This window comes from Canis lupus, chromosome 25 (genome assembly GCF_048164855.1).
Source record: "Canis lupus baileyi chromosome 25, mCanLup2.hap1, whole genome shotgun sequence".
In the NCBI taxonomy this organism is placed as follows: domain Eukaryota; kingdom Metazoa; phylum Chordata; class Mammalia; order Carnivora; family Canidae; genus Canis; species Canis lupus.
In genome coordinates, this window is record NC_132862.1 from 43,240,402 (window position 1) to 43,259,858 (window position 19,457).

The 19,457-nt window shown below is 35.8% G+C and overlaps 1 protein-coding gene across 26 annotated transcripts in view; it reads left to right on the forward strand.

Annotated features, from left to right (window-relative positions):
• WNK1 (WNK lysine deficient protein kinase 1) overlaps nucleotides 1–19,457 on the forward strand; it is a 150,532-nt gene that overhangs the window by 105,528 nt on the left and 25,547 nt on the right. For 8 of the 26 annotated variants that reach the window (XM_072799477.1, XM_072799480.1, XM_072799487.1 and 5 more), the window contains exons 9-16: nucleotides 7,847–7,924; nucleotides 14,494–14,643; nucleotides 15,920–16,378; nucleotides 17,123–17,404; nucleotides 17,543–17,596; nucleotides 18,093–18,181; nucleotides 18,278–18,440; nucleotides 19,065–19,181. In XM_072799477.1, coding sequence (XP_072655578.1) covers nucleotides 7,847–7,924; nucleotides 14,494–14,643; nucleotides 15,920–16,378; nucleotides 17,123–17,404; nucleotides 17,543–17,596; nucleotides 18,093–18,181; nucleotides 18,278–18,440; nucleotides 19,065–19,181 — 1,392 coding nt within the window. Of the gene's footprint in view, nucleotides 1–4,484; nucleotides 5,715–7,840; nucleotides 7,925–14,493; nucleotides 14,644–15,919; nucleotides 16,379–17,122; nucleotides 17,405–17,542; nucleotides 17,597–18,092; nucleotides 18,182–18,277; nucleotides 18,441–19,064; nucleotides 19,182–19,457 lie in introns of all 26 variants that reach the window. The other 18 variants (XM_072799481.1, XM_072799483.1, XM_072799490.1 and 15 more) reach the window with 13 other exon arrangements.

The window sequence follows — 19,457 nt, forward strand, 5'->3', positions numbered from 1 at the left end:
CATTAACATGTGAGAATTAGCTGAACTTTGTATGTGAAGAAACTATGTACAAGACTTAGACTAATCTGCATTTATTAAAGATAATGCTCTCTTTAGCATTTTAGAGTTGAAACTGTTCAAAGCAGCATAAGTTGGACATAGGAATGATTTGGGGATGGGCACAAGGAGAGTTTTCAAAAGCTTTCTTACTAAAAGTATTACTGAGCATTTCTTGTAAGATTTCTTACTGTATAAAACACAGGTAAGATGTTCAAACAATTATAGAATGCTGCATGTTAATACTTCAGAGTGAAGGAATCCTTTATTTGTATGACCATTTAATTTAGCGCTTGTGTTTAGTTAACCATCAGTTGCTATGCGTGTTCCTGCCTTAAAGTCTGTGTTGGACACAAATTCCTTCCCCAGTATATGTTCATTGCTTTTTCTCTTTATTTGGTATTGTTTAATTACAGATTTATTTTCAGAATCAATTTATGGAGATTATTTCCTGAAATATTTTATGCATTTATATAGACATACAGACACAGCCCCTGTTTTATATTAGCCACTCTTCTCATAGATAAAATGTTTAAATAGATCATCAGGTAATACCTCATTTCTTTTTTTGGCCCTGCGTGAAGTCTTCAGAGGTAAATAAAGGATATCATCTGCCTCAGGGAAGAATTGGAGAACAACTGGACACTGTATAGCACTTGTTTAGTGAGATCTTTAGACATATTTTCTCTTTCGCAGAAAGCTTTTAAATCTGAATTTTATGGAACTTCTGCTCTGCATTAAATGAAAATCTTTCTCTCTTTAAGAAAATACTTCTGCTTGCTCTGTTCTTTTATCCTACAACTTGGAATAAAAGATGTTTGTATTGTTTCAGAGTCCATTCATCAGTCCTGCAGTGGCTAGGTCTCAAGATGAATGGCCACAGTAACATAAACTACTAATACACTGTTTTAACAGTCTACTTTTCTGACCTTTAAAATCATTAAGTAAGGTAGAAGAATTTATAAAGACTATGTAGATGTTTCTTTGTTCTGATATATATTTTTTGTCAGCATTTATGTTCATTTCTATTGTTTACATTGATTTTTTTGTGGATCATAATAACTAGATTTTTTAAAACTATTTTTAATATCTTGGCTTCCTGCATCACAGGGTAATGAACATTAGGTGTCTCTACTGAGAGAAGGAAACAGAATGATCATTTATGAAGATTTTAAATATTTGAGCCGCAAACATAGCTGTATTGGTTGATGCTCTAAAAGTAGACTGTTACTGACGGTCTTGCCTTTTAATGACAGTATTCTGTAGAGGTAGCATGAAGGGTTACTAAATATTGAGGATTTTTTTAAATTTTATGATTCTGTTTCTTTCTTACCACAGAAAGAATTTATTATGGCTTACAACAATGTATCAATATGGAATAAAAAAATTAGGGTAAAAAAGAAACAAGGGTGGAGAAAAATAGAACTAGGAATGAACTAAGTATGATGATCTTGTACTTGCTACTGGTAGGCCACAAATTTGGCTCAGTGCATTCTCTGCAGCCAATTTTGGAAAAGGAAATATAATTAGCAACACAGTTCACAATACCTAAAAGTAAGTAACGAACTTGCTCAAGACAACCTTACTACAGTATTAGGTGTACTGCTTTCTAGCTATATTAAAATTTTCATGTTAAGACACCTCAAACTTTATAAACTTAGGTTGAATCTCTGATATGTTGGAAAATTGTTAGTTACTCTTTAGAGATTCACATTTAAGATGTTTTTCCATTGACTACTTTAGTAAAACTGCAGAATGTGTCTATATCATGAATTAACTCTACAAATCTAATGCTTTTCCTACTAGAAAATGACTTTCTACCCTTTATAAAGATAGGAAGTGTAATAAATAAAATACTCTGAGCCAACAAACTTTTTTTAGTCTGATGCCTTCTAAAATAGAATTGAGAAACCTTTTTTGAGGTTTCCAGAATTCCTGCAAACTAATTGAGTCTTAAAATCTACACCTTATAATGTACATTAAACTAATAGAATTCATTCTTGTTTAATCTTAATAAGTTTGCAGAAAACTGCAAGCCAGTGTTCATTGTTTTCCCTATTATACTACCTCAGTCGGCCATTCTTATTCATACATTAATAACAATTAATGTTATTTTAGGATATTTAGGAAGAGAATTGATCATTTTCATAGTTTATAAAAAACCTGTACTTGACCAATGGTATAGAGAGAATAGTTATGATCTACCAGATTTGTTTTGTGGAATTATACCTATCCTCAAAAAAATTGAATTTGTGGGATTGGGGGAGGATGGAATACTTTATGTCAGCTATGCCCTGTTTTCATTGTACATTTGGTTATTTTGTGTTCACAGTACTGTGTTTTCATGTGTGTGTTTGTTTTCTGTTTAGCCTCGTCGTGGCCGTAGCATGTCAGTTTGCGTTCCCCATCTTTCTGCTGTTCCCTCTCTGTCCCGCATCTCTCCCAGTGCTCCTTCCACCCCACCACCAGTGCTGTCTGCACCTCTTTCTCCTTCCCTCCTTCGGATTGCCCCTGAGGAAACTTTTGCCGAAAAGCTTTCTAAAGCATTGGAGAGTGTCCTGCCTATGCACTCTGCCTGTCAGCGCAAGCACCGACGCTCCAGCCTGCCTTCCCTCTTTGTCAGTACTGTATGTAACCATAAACTTCCTGACAAATGAAAATTTATTGCCAGTGAATACATCCAGGCATCAAGAATTTTCATAAAAATTAAATAAAAGGATTAATATATTACGTAATATATTATGCTTTTAGGGTACCAGTTCTTCCTATAGGAAACTTTTTGTTATAAAACTTTAAGGGGAGAAAATTAAAAAAGCAAGGAGGTAGAGAGAGAATGCTCATAACGCTCTGGGCACAATATGTACACAATAAAATTTAGCTTCTATTATATTCTTCTATCCCAATGACCTATACAGATCCTTGTATTTTCATACATTAATAATGAGTATGTATTACTTCATTTTTAAATTCATTGGCTTAATCAAAAGCAAATTTTCTCTTTATCAAAAATTAACCCAAGTATATTTTCTCTTCACTTTATTCTAAAGAGACATTCATGAAGCTGGATTAGTCCCATTTTTCCCCATAGTGAAGAGTAATTGAAGAGAGAAAGTTGGTTTTAGTTTATTAGCTGTTTAAAAAAGTGTATTGATGACTAAAAGGCCTCATGTTCCCTTGTGAAAATTTTTCTCTGAGATTGAATAAGGTTGAATCTTGACCCTAATGAATACATTAGATACACATATAGTGCATAAGATTTCCTTTGGCCCCACTTATATCTATAAAAAATCTGTCTTTTAAAGTTATGTTAAACACTGTGGGACCTTGCTGCTGCTTTTCCAGAGAGAGAATATAGTTAACATTCCAGTTTAGCGATACCAAAATCTTCAAATTTTTACTTAGGATAATTATTAACCATATAGTATATAATGGCTTTGGGATACTCCTTGAATAAACAGTAAAATGGAGCATTCTGCTTTGAAATAGAGGTGCTCTTTTAGCTGTTATGAAGAAGTAACAGTTGAGCCATTTTATTAACTTGATGGGGACCATCCCTACTGAAAGAATGAGACCAATCTATTATTTTTAAAAAGAGTCCATGAAAGTGCATTATTACGGTGTACACTGATTGCATTTGGCAAGGTAGGTTCTAAATTTAGAGTCTTATGCCTAGAACTGCCTCTGCCACAACAAAAAGTGCTGTTAAGTCAGTGTTATTATTTTATCCTTTTCACTTGATTTGAACACCAAATTATTCAGCTCTTAACTAGGATCAGAAAAGTGGACTTTCAGTGATGTGGCATCTGTAACATGTCTCATGTAGTAAAATTAACTGCATCAGTTTGGGATTGATGGATGAAGGACATTACTGTCAGCAGTCAGTAGTGTTTTTTTCTGTCCACAAAAAATAGCTCTTTTGATTTCTAGTTAGAAGGCATATATTAGTTGATAAGAAAAATAATACGGAGCCTCTGATACAGCACAGGATAAGACAGTATAGGAAAACTTTGTATTGCAGCTTTAATTGAAGCGTCTTACGTTTTTAAAAAGCTGGGCTTATATTGATTGTCATGTTGTCTTCCCTTATTATTTTAACTCTTTTTCCACTGATGTAATTTATATTAAATCTTAAGAGTGAGCATATTTATTGGAGGTAAAAACAGAACAGACACTTAAAAAATTCTTCCATCTCCTTTGAGAAAGATTGTTGTGGAAAAGTAGCTCTTATCTAATGCAAAAAGTCCCACAGAATAACTTATTGACCCTGGATGTATTTAATGGATTTTTACTATGCACATAATTTCATGATAACAAAAGCATTGTTATTTCTTAATTATAAATTTGGTGTAACCATTTCATAGTGTTACACAAAGCTACCCAGTTTTGCATGTCTAATGTAATTTCACATATGAATGTATGAATTACTTGTCTTATTCATGTTGATACAGCCTCAGTCCATGGCGCATCCGTGTGGGGGGACCCCAACATACCCAGAATCACAGATATTTTTCCCAACTATTCATGAACGTCCAGTTTCTTTTTCACCACCTCCCACCTGTCCACCGAAGGTGGCCATTTCCCAGCGACGTAAGAGCACCTCCTTCTTGGAAGCCCAAACTCGCCATTTCCAACCCCTGCTGAGGACTGTTGGCCAAAATCTTCTTCCACCTGGTGGCAGCCCAACTAACTGGACACCAGAGGCTGTAGTTATGTTGGGCACTACAGCCAGTAGAATAACTGGAGAGCCATGTGAGATACAGGTCCATCCTATGTTTGAACCAACTCAAGTTCACAGTGACTATAGACCTGGACTGGTACTTCCAGAAGAAGCTCACTATTTTATTCCTCAGGAAGCAATGTATGTAGCTTACCAGGCCCAGGTGACAGAACAGTATGAGGGTATTCCATACAACTCACCAGTACCGTCAAGTCCTATGAAACAGATACCTGAACAGAAGCCAGTACAAGGGGGCCCTACTTCAAGTTCTGTCTTTGAATTTCCATCTGGACAGGCTTTCCTGGTAGGACACCTTCAAAATCTAAGGTTAGGTTCTGGATTGAGTCCAGGATCTCCCCTCTCTAGTATTTCTGCACCTATCAGTACAGATGCTACATGTTTGAAATTTCACCCTGTCTTTGTTCCTCATTCTGCGCCTGCTGTGTTAACTCATAACAATGAGAGCAGAAGCAATTGTGTATTTGAGTTTCATGTTCATACTCCAAGCTCCTCTTCAGGAGAAGGAGGAGGAATTTTACCTCAGCGTGTTTACCGAAATCGGCAGGTTGCAGTGGACTTGAATCAGGAAGAACCACCTCCTCAATCAGTTGGATTACACGGCCGCCTACAGCCTGTGACTGAAGAACAGCGTAATTACCATGCCCCAGATTTGACCATTTCTGTGGTAGAGCCTATCGGACAGACCTGGCCAATAGGAAGCCCAGAATACTCCAGTGATTCCTCACAAATTACTTCTTCAGACCCCAGTGATTTTCAATCACCTCCCCCTACAGGGGGAGCAGCTGTACCATTTGGCTCTGACGTCTCATTACCCTTTATCCATCTGCCTCAGACAGTGTTACAAGAATCCCCACTTTTCTTCTGTTTCCCCCAAGGAACCACATCTCAGCAGGTTTTATCTGCCTCATTTTCTTCAGGAGGATCTGCACTCCATCCACAGGTTATAGGAAAACTTCCACAATTCTTTTAAACTACCCTACTATGCATCATTACATTTAAGTTTTCTATCACTTCTTTACATTTATAAGGATTATTTTTACTTTTATTAGTAGAGTTTCTCCTTTGGGGGGATTACAAACTACTTGTATATAAGAACAAAATACGAGAGAAGCTGCCTCATTTACCTATGATATGTGCAAATCCTTGAAAAAGAGAACACAAAAACTAGAATTTTAGTCCCTCATCAAAATCAGTTACTTCTATCTGTATGTAGAATAATTTCAACTTGTAGTGAAAATGTAAATGTCTGTAATGTAAAGTTGACTCAGCATTGACTATTTATAAATGCTAATGTGAAGTATTTCTCCCTAGAAACAAACAGGACTAGTTTTTTAAAAAACAGGATAATATTTTTTCTGTAAAATGAAAAGAATGGAAAATAGGAAAAAATTTTAAAAGGGTATTAAGAATACCCAAAATTTTCATTAACGTGGAAGAATCTTAAAAGAGAAAGGAAACATCTTAAGAATTTAGGAAAAAATGAAAATGCATTTTAAAATGGCATCATTTGAACAAGTCACTTTGTATTATATGTCCAAATGTTAACCATAAAATTGATTCTAATTTTTAGCAACAATGTTATAATCTAGTGTGGGTGGTGGATTTTTTGCTTTGTTGTTTTTTTTTAAGAATTTGTGATATATGTTGCAAACTAAAAAACAGGTATCTCAGGCCTTGGTTCTTTCCTCAACAAATTAAATTTTATTTATACATATGGGCATATGTACTCCCTTGTGAGTAAAAACAAAGTAATGGACATAATAGAATTCAACAAGTGGAGTCAGTATTAACTATTTGATATATTCTGTATATTTTATCATATTTATCCATGTATAAGTCTTACATAAAATCTGTATAGGAGACTTTCCAATTATATTTTCAGGGCATCATTTGGATCTTCTTAATATTCCATTCTTATAAAGTATCACATGTTCTTAATACTTGTTTCCTATGTTTTTCCCTCAGGGGCGTAAACAACTCCAAAAGTATACATAAAGTATCAGTTATTTAGAATAGTTCTAAGAAGCAAAAAGATCCAGAAACTTGAAAATTATGCTTCATGGGCATGCAGTGTACTCACATTAATGTACTAGTTGTTAGCCTATACTATAAATCTTACTGCACTGCCAGCCATTCTTTAAGCTTTTCAAAGTAAAATATCAGGTGGTTAATTTATAGACATACTGCCCGAAGAATGCATACTATGTAAATTTTTATTCTTTAAACAAGGTTAAGATGGAGCAGAATGTGGTATCAAATCCAAGTAAGCTTCAAAGAAACTGAAATGGAACACCAAAAGTGGGCATTTTCATTTCCTTAACTTACTGTATAAAATCTTGTATTCATTTTTCACCTTCTCATTTATCTTAACTTAGGTGACTTCTAGGTCAAGGTTTCTCAAATTCATCACTATTGATGTTTTAGGTTGGACATATTCTTTGTTGTGGGTCATGGTTCTTTGCATTGTAGGATGTTTAGCAGCATCCTTGGCTTCTAATCACTAGATGCCTGTAGCAGCCGCTTCCCCCAGTTGTGACAACTAAATGATCCCTGGGAGGGCAAATTCACTTCTAGTTTTGACAACTGTTGCTCTAGGTCAGTGATGATAACAGACTTTTTTACATTTTTGGTAAAAGTCACCATGGCACTAGAAGTAGCAACAAAAGGAACCAAATTAGCACTATCAAATACCCTTTTGTCTTTAATTGTTCAGATATAGGAGTTTTTCACATCAGTAATTGTACTATTTTCCTGATTATTATATTTTCAGTAAGAATTTTATTATGAATCTTAGTATTTTGAATAGCTAAAATTATAGCCAGAGCATAGCAGTAGTAGTTTTAACCATGAGTGGTTTTTGCATGGAATCAGGATATGTTCTGTGATATAATCCTCCAACCTTTTCTTACAAAAGATACCTCAGTGATCTCTCCCATACAATCAAACTAATGTTTTATTTTGCTTAGGCAAACTTGCAGGAGTTTAAATATTTATTACAAAAGCCTGACCTTTCTATATACTTATCTGGGGCTTTGCTAATTTGTTGTATTCACTTCTTTCCATCACGCACAGGGGCAAAGCCAGGGTCAGCCATCCTCAAGTAGCTTAACAGGGATTCCATCTTCCCTCCCCATACAACATTCTCAGCAGGTGAGAACAACTCATTGCTACATTTTATGGATTAACAGTAGCCAAACACCATTTAACATCTTTTCATGAATTAGATTCCTGATATAAATAGGCTTGCTATGTTTTTGAAAGAAAAATCAAGAGGCATAACATTTCTTGTGTTTAGTAACATTCTAGAAAGTCTTTTAATGTATTTTTAAACTATTAAAGTTAAACATAATGTTGAAATTCAAAAGAATCATTGTTAACTTATAACATTATTCATCTGCCTTCTAAAATAGATGATTCTACACATAATTTAACAATACAAAGAATGTCAGTTTCGTTTTTATAATGTGACTTATTTTATGAGCATTTTGCCATTGCCTTCATTGTATTTAACTCTAATAATGCTAAACAACTTAATTATTTCTAATTTGTGGAGTGGGATATCAGATTTTATGCTAAAAGAAACTGAACAGCTATTTTAGGAACTTCTTAAACTTTTTTTTTGTTGTTTGTTTGTTTAAGATTTTATTTATTCATGAGAGACACAGAGAAAGAGAGAGAGAGAGGCAGAGAGACACAGGCAGAGGGAGAAGCAGGCTCCATGCAGGGAGCCTGACGTGGGACTCGATCCTGGGTCTCCAGGATCAGGCCTTGGGCTGAAGGCAGCGCTAAACCACTGAGCCACCCAGGCTGCCCCTTAAACGTTTTTTTAAACTTTTTTTTTTTTTTTTAAACTTTTGATTTGAGGAGTTTAAGCCCCCAATGTTCAAGGAGCTAAAAAGATTATTAGTACAGTGTTGATGTATTCAATAGCAAAACTACTAATTCTAAAATTAAATATCTGTAGTTCATTTACTGATATTAGTTAATAGCAATTATTTGCATAGGAATAAGTGGGTTTTTTGGCACTATCAAATATTTATTAACTGTTTCAATAAAATTTATATGTGACACTACATATGTCCTAAAAACTTTCTGATGAACTATTTCATTGATAGTTCCCTATGACATGTGTTTTCCAACCACCAAATCATAAATTGGTTTCTGTTCCTATTAATTTTTTAAACAAAACTTTTAGTTCTTATTACAAATGTTCTTCTTCTAGTCCAGCATGTTCATACAATCATTTGATACTAGTTTAAGATTAGATGTTCCTTGTTCAAAATTAGTTTGTTCATATGTACATTTATTTGGTGACCAACAGCCCTGTCACAGAATTTGCTTTGTCTTGCTTCTGTCCTTTCTTTCAGAAAAGCAGCAGAATCTGTATATAATTATAAATTTGAGTAGTCATATTTTTGCCAAAAAGTACAAATTAAAAAGTACATAAAGATATTTGAGGACAGAAGGACTATAATGGATACCACTCTCCTGTGTCTTTGGACAGAGGCCAACACCAATAAACTGAGCAAATTTAAGTGTGTGCACTGTTTTTCCTTTTCCAAAGGAATTTTTCATATATCTTATATGTGGGCATTTATGAGCAAATGAAGATAGTGAAACCATTCAGGTCATCGATAAGAAAAATATGTGGGGGTAAAGGAGGGCAATTCGATAAATGTCAGGTTAAAAGAATCAGGTAGTTGACTCTCCTGGGGAAAAAAATGTAGCTAAAATATGGCTATTGTCATACTAAAAAATTTATGTGTCAGTGATGCTTTTTTTAAGATAGTTTTATTTTGTGAATTGCTTTAAATATAGAGTGGTATTTAAGTTACGTAGAATCATAAAACGGAGCCCTCAGTTTATGTACGTGTATATAGTCTAGAATACTTAACCTTTTCAGGGTTACATAGCCAGTAAATGAAGAGAACTAAAAATTACAAGTCAGAATTCAACATTTCTAGAATATTGAGGGTTTTTTTTTCCTATATTAAGGTTCTATATCAGGGACTTCTGATTCTGCAGATGTGCTTAAGAAGCTGCATTTATTGGCTTCAGCTACTGGGGTTTCATGTATTTTTTTTTTTTAAGATTTTATTTATTTTTTCATGAGAGACATGGGGGAGGGGGGGAAGGCAGAGACACAGAGGGAGAAGCAGGCTCCATGCAGGGAGCCTGATGTGGGACTCAATCCCGGGACTTCGGGATCATGCCCTGGTCTGAAGGCAGGCACTAAACCACTGAGTCACCCAGGGATCTGCGGTTTCATGTATTTTTTTTTTAAAAGGTTTTGAGCCCTCTTTACTATATGGGTGAAGTTTTTTAGATGTGAGTTTCACTTTACATACTATCAGTTTCCAACCCCATCTTAGGAAACCGTATCTCTGGTTTTACTAGAATGAGGAAAGAAATGTACTTTAGCTAAAATTTACTTTATTTCATGGGTTTCTGGAATGTAACCAATAAGGGATTGCTTTTTTCATGTTTTTATCAAGAGTCCCTTCTAGTGGTATGCTGTATCTTAATGTACCAAAAATACCTTCCTTCTACTAGAAAACTTAGTAGTTCTTTGCCATACGCCATATAGGCCATAACCCAGCTTACTTAATTTCTTCGTAGGACCATGTAGAATCTTCAGGTATTTCACTTTCTGTTCAACTGAGGCTCATGAACATTTTTTTTCATCAAGCACCATTCCTTGTCCAACAGATAGTACATAGTCCATATAGGCTATTTGAACTGGTTTCATGAGGCAAGTTAATAAAAAAACATGATTTCAAGTTGCTACACACAATACTTGTTTGGCTGAAGCACTGAGTGTTAGCCAGTAGGATTGTGCACAAAAAGATCACCATATTCTCCTGGCCTACCCAGAGGTGCCACTTTTCCCTAAATACTCTTAAGGTATAATTGGTATATGTGCTTCTCATTCATATGTTAAGCACAAAGTGCTGGTATATGTCTAAAAACTTGTTTCTTGACAGCTCGCTCTCTCTCTCTCTCTCTCTCTCTCTCTCTCTCTCACACACACACACACACACACACACCAATTAAACAGATTTTTTTCATAATTGAGTTCATGTTCCCAAGGACTATGTGCTAGGTAGGCACTGAGGGTCTATCAAGGTGGACCAGATAGGACTACTTTCAAAGGATTCTAAATAATCTAAACATATCTGTCAACTCCTACAAAACAAATAAGCATAATAAATTAAGATTTCATACAATGTGCAAAGCACTTTACCTGTATTTTTATTTAATTCTTATATGAACCCTGTATGTATACTGTCATTTTCATTGTACAGGTGGGAAGGCTGAGATGAGATCTGGAAAACCTAAGTAACTTATCCAAGCTTACACAACTTAGAAGAGGTAGAAACAGAATTTAAATCCAGTTGTCTTACTCCACAACTCACCAGTTAACTACATGCCAATTATGCCATGAAAGGAGAGAAATTAACATCACCTTCAAGTGGGGGGGCGGGGGCAGGGAATATCAGGAAGGCTTTATGAAAGAGCATTTGGACTGGAATCTGAGTTAGACTCAGATGTAAGAATAAAGAATATTCTAGGCCAAAAGGAAAGTGGAGGGCAGTGTAAGCAAAAGTAAAAGCACAAAGGTAGGAAAACGTGAGACAGAAACACCTGTAGTTCAGTTTAGCTAGAATACAAATAAATGAATGTATAGGTTCATAGAAGAGCTGGTTGAGGGCAAATCTAGATGTAAGCATAGTTCTGCATTACTAAGGGTGAGTGAGAGGTAATCATATGCCCATATATAAGGTAGGGATTTTTTCCTCAAATTTTCCTCTTTCCCTCAGTAAAGAAGGAAATCAACATAAACTTAAACCTTTATAATATTTCCATATTACAGACTTTCACTTCCTTTATTTTGAAATAACCAAAAAGATGTTAATGGAATAAAACAGAACTGGTGAAAACACATGTGCCTATAAGGATCTTAAAGTAGTATATGTAGTTGGAAATGTTTATAGAGCATATCTGACCGAGTTGCTTTTAAAATAAAAGATAGGAAGTTAAACATAGATTTGGTCCTTATTCTTAGGAAAACGACTTAACTATCCAGGTTCTGTATGTCATTGTAAACAATTTGTTTAAAGATCACTGTAAGGAGTTAATACAAAGATCACACAAATATAAACCTGTTAAGACAAAACCACAAAAACCCCAGCTGTCCTAATTTTTTTTAAGATTTATTTGAGAAAGAGAGAATCTCAAGGAGACTCCCTGCTGAGTGCAGATCCCACTGTGGGGCTTGATCCCATGACCCTGAGATCATGACTTGAGCTGAAATTAAGTGTTGGACACTTAACCAACTGAACCATTCAGGCTCCCCAACAACTGTCCTAATATTACTCAAGATGCTTGTTACTGCAGATTCTACCTCAAGACACAACTTACAGAGAAAGTATTTGCTATGTTCCAGAAAACTAGAGCCTTCATAGTATAGCTCCAGTAAAGGAGACTGGTTTATTATGTGGGAAGAGTTTGAAGGAGAGGCAGAACAATATTTCTAAATTAATATATTTATGTAATGTGCCATCTTATTTAGGTGTGTAAATTCCTTAAAGTCAAAATATATTCAAGTTGACCAAAAAGATTTTCTGGATTTTTTATGGTTCTTTCTCAGTGGAAATATGGAAAATTATTTTATATTCAGAGTTGCCTTAAATTTGGATATATATGATATGTCTTAGTTGCTGAAAAGACATATTACATAATTCAGTAGCCATCTGCTCCTGATTTAAGTTAAAAAAAGAATACATTATCAGAAAGAAGAATAAAACAAACATGACTACCATTGTGTTCCAGCATTTTGGAGGAGGTAATTTTAATTGATACAATAAGAACAAAGTAAGAAATAACAGGAGAGAGGCACCTGGTTGGCTCAGTGGTTGAGCATATGCTTTGGTTCAGGTTGTGAACCTAGGGTCCTGGGATCAAGTCCCACTTCAGGCTCCCTGCAGGGAGTCTGCTTCTCCTTCTGCCTATGTCTCTGCCTCTCTCTCTCTGTATCTCTCATGAATAAACAAATATTTAAAAAAATAAAAATATCAGGAGAGCAAAACTATTATTTGCAGATTGTCATCTAACAAAATCTAGGATGTTCATGAAGGTGGCCAGGTTCAATATATATATAAAACAAAAATAAATAAGTCCTAGGGATGCAGTATATAGCATAGTGACTACAGTTGCTATAGTATTGTGTATTTGAAAGTTACTAAGAGAGTAGATCTTAAATGTTATTGCAAGAAAAAAATTTTAACTGTGTCGTAATGGATGTTAACTAGATTTACTGTGGTGATCATTTCACAATATGTGCATATATTGAATCATTATATGTCAATTAAATCTGTTTTAATATATACCCACACATATAAACAAATAGCTTATCTTTTTTACCAGCAGTAACTAATTAGTTGTATAGACCGGGATATATGTAAAAAGCTACTGGTTGCAGCATTAAGTAGCAAAAAAACAATCAGCTTAAATGTTCATCATTAGGATATTGATGCCCTTGATAAATTATATGAAAATAGCATGTTAGAGAACAGTATTTACAGAATGGGCATGCTTTTGTTTCAGAAAACAAATATGTCATTTTTTGTAAATGACCACTTAAATATAGGGGAAAAAATCGCAAAAATGATAACCAAACCACTAATAGTAGTTGCCTCTGGAGAATTGGTGTGAGGTAGGCTATTTCATTCAACTTGATATTCCAATAGGTTGGTTAAATTTTTTATTATAAACAGCTGTTTTATATTAATAAGAATTTTAAATTATAGGTATTAGAGAATTTTGAAAATCTGGTATGAAGTTCAGATTTTTGTTAGGCTAGAGAGAGCCATTTATTTATTATAAAATTTAGTATTGAGAGTACATTTATGCTCCATGCTTTAAATTTAGGTGTATTATACCACAGTGCCTAGACATTGGTCACTAAGACTTTGTATTTAGCTTAGCTTAACGTAGATTTGAAATTAGCTTTTTTCATTAAATAAAAGCCAACGCAGAATTAAAAAAAAATGCCTAGCACATGGTTGATTACTAAATGTCACTTATTCCCTTTGCCCTACTTTGAATTGAGTGATAGTGTCCTTTTCAAAGAAGGAAATACCTTTTTGGCAGTAAAATGAGCAGTCTCTAAGGTATTACAACTAGCAAATGATAGAGCTAAAATTCCACATTCAATGCTTTTCTCACTATTTTGTGGCTATAATCAGAGCTATTCTTCAAGGAAATTAATTATACAGTTGATAAAATACAATAAGAGAAAGAGATTAAAGGAGGAGATTAGATTTGTTTAATATAGGACCAAAACGAGAGGTGATACCAAGAAATAGGGTGGAAAAATGGGGAGGGCAGTTTTGGAGGAGGGAGTATTTATTTGGGTATGTGATCTAAAGGTGTTTGTGAATGACCTCCTGTTGGGGTCAGAGGGATAATAGGTGAAGAACCAGTGGTGACTCAAATTTTGAAACATTGGCTAATTGCTCTTGGTTGTACCATCATGAAGAACACCAGAGGAAAAAGAGAAGTAAATGTAAAAGGGAATTGATTAATCTGGGTTTATGCATGTCTTAATTCCTAATACTGTCATTTACAGATACAGAAGGCCTTAGGCAAATATACTTCCTTAGAACCATGTGATTAATGATTTGAAATAAAACTGAATTATTCTATTTTATTTTCAGCAGCAGGGAGTACAGCAGACAGCCCCTCCACAACAGACAGCGCAGTATTCGCTTCCACAGACATCAGCCTCCAGTGAGGCCACTATTGCACAACCAGTCAGTCAGTCTCAGGCTCCACAGGTCTTGCCTCAAATATCAGCTGGAAAACAGGTACGTTCTTAATTTCTAAATAGATGATAAAGAAGAATCTCCATATAACTTTCTCATGGAAGGTTTTTATCTTCTGTAATAGTGAAACACTGAAGTTGGTTATTTTCACCACAGAAATTCATTCACAGAAATGAATTGACAATTGTTCCTTTTGTGCACACGCATTGGTTAATGTAAATAGGTACATATTAACAGCATCCATAATCCAAACTGACTTTTAGGTTTATCAGTCTAAAGTCCATTGTAACAGGCATTTGAACTGGTAGATTAAATAACAGTACTTTGGTACTTGAACCTGGACATTTTCTAGAATTGCGTCAGCTCTATCCAACATTCTAGTTTTACAGCTCTGCTGTATTTTTTTTAATTGCTTTAATTCCCTTTAATGCAGATGTTTATTTCTGCTGTATTTTTCATGTAGATTATGCATTGCTTCCTCCTTCATTGCCTCCTGACAGTAGGTCATAAAACCTCCTTATATGGAGTGGTGTTTGTTCTAAGTCATCCTTCTAATCACTTGAAAAGTGCCCTTTGGAAGGTATATTTTACTGAATGACTTTTTTTTAACTTTAACATTGGGACTTGTTGTCCTTGTATTTTGGCATAGTGTATTGTTTCTCTCGTATTTCATTGCATCTGAGATACTGTAATTATCAGATGCACTGTTATTTTATCTAACCAGGTACTGGCACACCATTAATTGTAAGATACATCTCCGTTTCACAAAGGTTACAAAGAGCAGATTGTAGAGAGGGATGATTGTATCCTGGAATCAGTGAAAATACGGTACTTATACCTACTTTCATAGGCCAGTGTGAGACTTCAGAATTGTAGAAGCAATATGAACTGAAATCTAACTCCAGTGAGAAGGAATTCACTTGAATTCCAGTAACTACTATAATAGCAGTCATAGATGTAGTGACAACACATATGCCAAAGGATTAGGATATGTGAAATCTATCTAAATAAAACTGTAAGAAACAGACTTTGCCTATGAAAGTGTCCTCTTTCTGTTGTTAAATGATGAAGCATGAGCAGAATTTTTTACAGCAAAAGATTTGAAACAGCCAGTCTGTCAGCCTCTTTGTCTCCTATTATACTTTCCTGTTCTCTTGTGGCACACTAACCCACACTAATGTGTGCGGAGGTTTGGGGAGGATTTTCCTTCTTTTTGGCTAATACATAACTCTTGCTTTTGGCAGCCTTGCTCTTTTTTTTTTTTTTCCTTTTTTTTTTTTTTAAAGTCTGTCTGTTTTGTTTTTCTTTACCTTCCCAGCTTCCAGTTTCCCAGCCAGTACCAACTATCCAAGGCGAACCTCAGATCCCAGTTGCGGCACAACCCTCAGTTGTTCCAGTCCACTCTGGTGCTCATTTCCTCCCTGTGGGACAGCCACTCTCTACTTCCTTACTCCCTCAGTACCCGGTCTCTCAAATTCCCATATCAACTCCTCATGCGTCTGCGCCCCAGACAGGTTTTTCATCCCTTCCCATTACAATGGCAGCTGGCATTAATCAGCCTCTGCTCACCTTGGCTTCATCTGCTACAGCAGCTGCGATCCCAGGGGGACCAACTGTGGTTCCTAGTCAGCTTCCAACCCTTCTGCAGCCTGTGACTCAGCTGCCAAGTCAGGTTCACCCACAACTCCTGCAACCAGCAGTTCAGTCCATGGGAATACCAGCTAACCTTGGACAAGCTGCTGAGGTTCCACTTCCCTCTGGAGATGTTCTGTACCAGGTATTGTGTTGGCTAGCAAAAAGGAAGACACTAGACAGAGGGCTTGGTTCTAATAGTAGACCATCAAAGGACTTGAAAACTAATAGGTGAATATCAGAATATTTAGCAATAATAAAGGTGTAGCTGGTCTCAACTAGGGAAGCTAATATAGTAAAATTCAGAGAAAAGATAGAAATTTCCATTTTTTCTCAAGATACTTCTTAGGAGAAAGATGCTTCTCTCTATTTGATGTAAGCTGACTAAATGCTAGATATAGCTAATGATAGAGTATATCAGGGTACTTTTTTTTTATAGGTGGGATAAATAGAGTAGCCAACATGGTATCAATAAAAAGCCTTAGATTATCCTGTCATCATATGACTAGAATGACTGATACCTTGAAGAATTTTTGCATTCTTCCACTTAAGATTGGCTAGAAAGTTGATATTTTTCTAAAAGGAATTATGTTTATTCCTCCTCTTTACTCTCCAAGAGGAGAAAACTCAGCAATTTATAGTTGTAGAGTCCTGTCCCCTAAATTTGAAACCAGTCTACCATTTCAAGAATCATTTTTAAATTATTAGAAAGACATTGGGCTACTATTCTTTGCTGTGTACTTTCTTTTTTTGTTGGGGTTTGGGGTTTTTTTGGTGTTTTTGTCTGGTTGTTTTTTTCATTTGTTTTTTTTGTGTGTGCATGTCTTACTGTTTTTGCTAATTTGATGACCCAAGCTGCACTAACTCACCTCCCTCATTTCTGTCACAGGGCTTTCCATCTCGACTGCCACCACAGTACCCAGGAGATTCAAATATTGCTCCTTCTTCCAGCGTGGCTTCTATTTGCATCCCTTCTACAGTCCTATCCCCTCCCATGCCCACAGAAGCACTGGCTACACCGGGTTACTTTCCTACAGTGGTGCAGCCTTTTGTGGAATCTAACCTTTTGGTTCCTGTGGGCAGTATAGGAGGACAGGTTCAAGTGTCCCAGCCAGCAGTGAGTTTAGCACAACAAGCCCCCACTACATCCTCCCAGCAAGCAGCTCTGGAGGTAAATGGAATTACTGCATGTTTATATATAAAACGTCTACACAGTGGGATAAAAATGACAAGAAACAAAGGTTCCCCTGTTTTAGAACTCATTTGGAGACTATTTTCAAACTAACTTCTAAATCACTTTTTCTTCCAGCAGAATGAAATGCCAATGTGGGGGCCTTGTTGCCACTGGCTGTTCTGTTGGGAAGTGAGTGTGCCTTGGAGAAGATTAACCCTATTAGCACTTCACTTCTCTAGCTAGTACTTTAGCCATTATTCTTATCCTTTCACAAATTCTTGCCATTGGCAGTCATGAAAGTATCTTGTCCTGCTGTGCTCCCAATAATCATTTTTGCCCTACTAGGAGAAAGATCTGAATCATCTTTGCACTCTGCTCTGCCTGCCCTGTTGCACACTTCTAGGAAGATGCTGGCTGCATGCAAGTTGTACTTTCTCACTACGTAGCAGTTATGTCGGCTGACGTCACACCATGCAGTCTATATGAGATTTAGCTTTAGAGACTTCCTTTGGAATTTTAAGACCACTGTCTCTAGATGCTGAATACTGGGAATTACTAGTACATTTAGTGCTTCTAGGACTTGGGGGTGGAGGGGTAAAGGAAAAAAAAAGTAGCTTTTTGGAGATGCTGAATAATAGATAAAATATATTACTGCCAAGATCTGCATCATCCTTTCTATTTACAGAGCACTCAGGGAGTCTCTCAAGTTGCTCCTCCAGAGCCAGTTCCAGTGGCACAGGCACAGCCTACCACTTTGGTCTCCTCTATAGACAGGTATGTAAAAGTAAAGTTCTACCTTGACTGATAGGGAAGGATGATAGAAAACTTCAAAATATCAAATTTTTAAACACTGAACTATTTTTTTTTAAGTGCACATTCAGATGTTGCTTCAGGAATGAGTGATGGCAATGAGAATGTCCCGTCCTCCAGTGGAAGGCATGAAGGGAGAGCTACAAAACGACATTACCGAAAATCTGTAAGAAGTCGCTCTCGTCATGAAAAGACTTCGCGTCCAAAATTAAGAATTTTGAATGTAAGTTTTGCCAACTTATGGGTTTCATATAATTACTTAATGTCATTTAATTATTTCTAAGGCGGGTGCCTGGGTGGCTCAGCTGGTTGAGCATCTGCCTTCAGCTCAGGTCATGATCCCGGAGTCCTGGGATTGAGTCCTGAATCCAGCTCCCTGCTCATTAAGGAGTCTGCTTTTCCCCTCTTCTCTGCTCATGCTCATGCGCACATGTGTGCACTCTTTCTCTCTCTGTCAAATAAATAAATAATCTTTAAATATTTCTAAGGCTCAGGTGTATTGATGATTTGGAATTTTCTAATCCCCCAATAATATTATTAAATTCCATATTTTTATAGTAATGCATAATTTGCCTTCTAGAAAAAGAGTTTTAATTTGTAGAATGGATACTTTATTACATTCCTTCCAGACTCTTCAGTGGAAGGTGAGGAAGTAGCACAAAGGCCGATATTCTTAACGTTTTCTTGCTACCAATTTAAGAGATAAAGTACCAACAAATCTTCAAGGAATAGTGGTAACGCCAGGCAGGCTTAAGTTCAAGTGATAGTCTGCATTACTTTCTCAAATTCAGTAACAGTGCTGAATATGGCTTCTGCAATATTAAGTTCCTTTTCTTTTTCTTTTTAGGTTTCAAATAAAGGAGACCGAGTAGTAGAATGTCAACTAGAGACTCATAATCGGAAAATGGTTACATTCAAATTTGATTTAGATGGTGACAATCCTGAGGAGATAGCAACAATTATGGTATGTCTGCATTTGGAGTTCCAGATTTTGCTTTAGTACTTTTTCAGTATCCACTGCCCTATGAAAATGTGCAGCATTTTGTAATCTATTTTGATAGCTATGTGTTTATTTCAATATGAATTACCTGTGACTTATTTTGTCTAGGACATGTCCAATTCTGGGTATTGAAGAACTAATTTACATATCAAATAAATAATGATACAGGTGATATGCAGATTTGTCAGACAAAAGTCATGAACAAGTGGTAATTGGAATAACTTAAAACATGAGTAACAC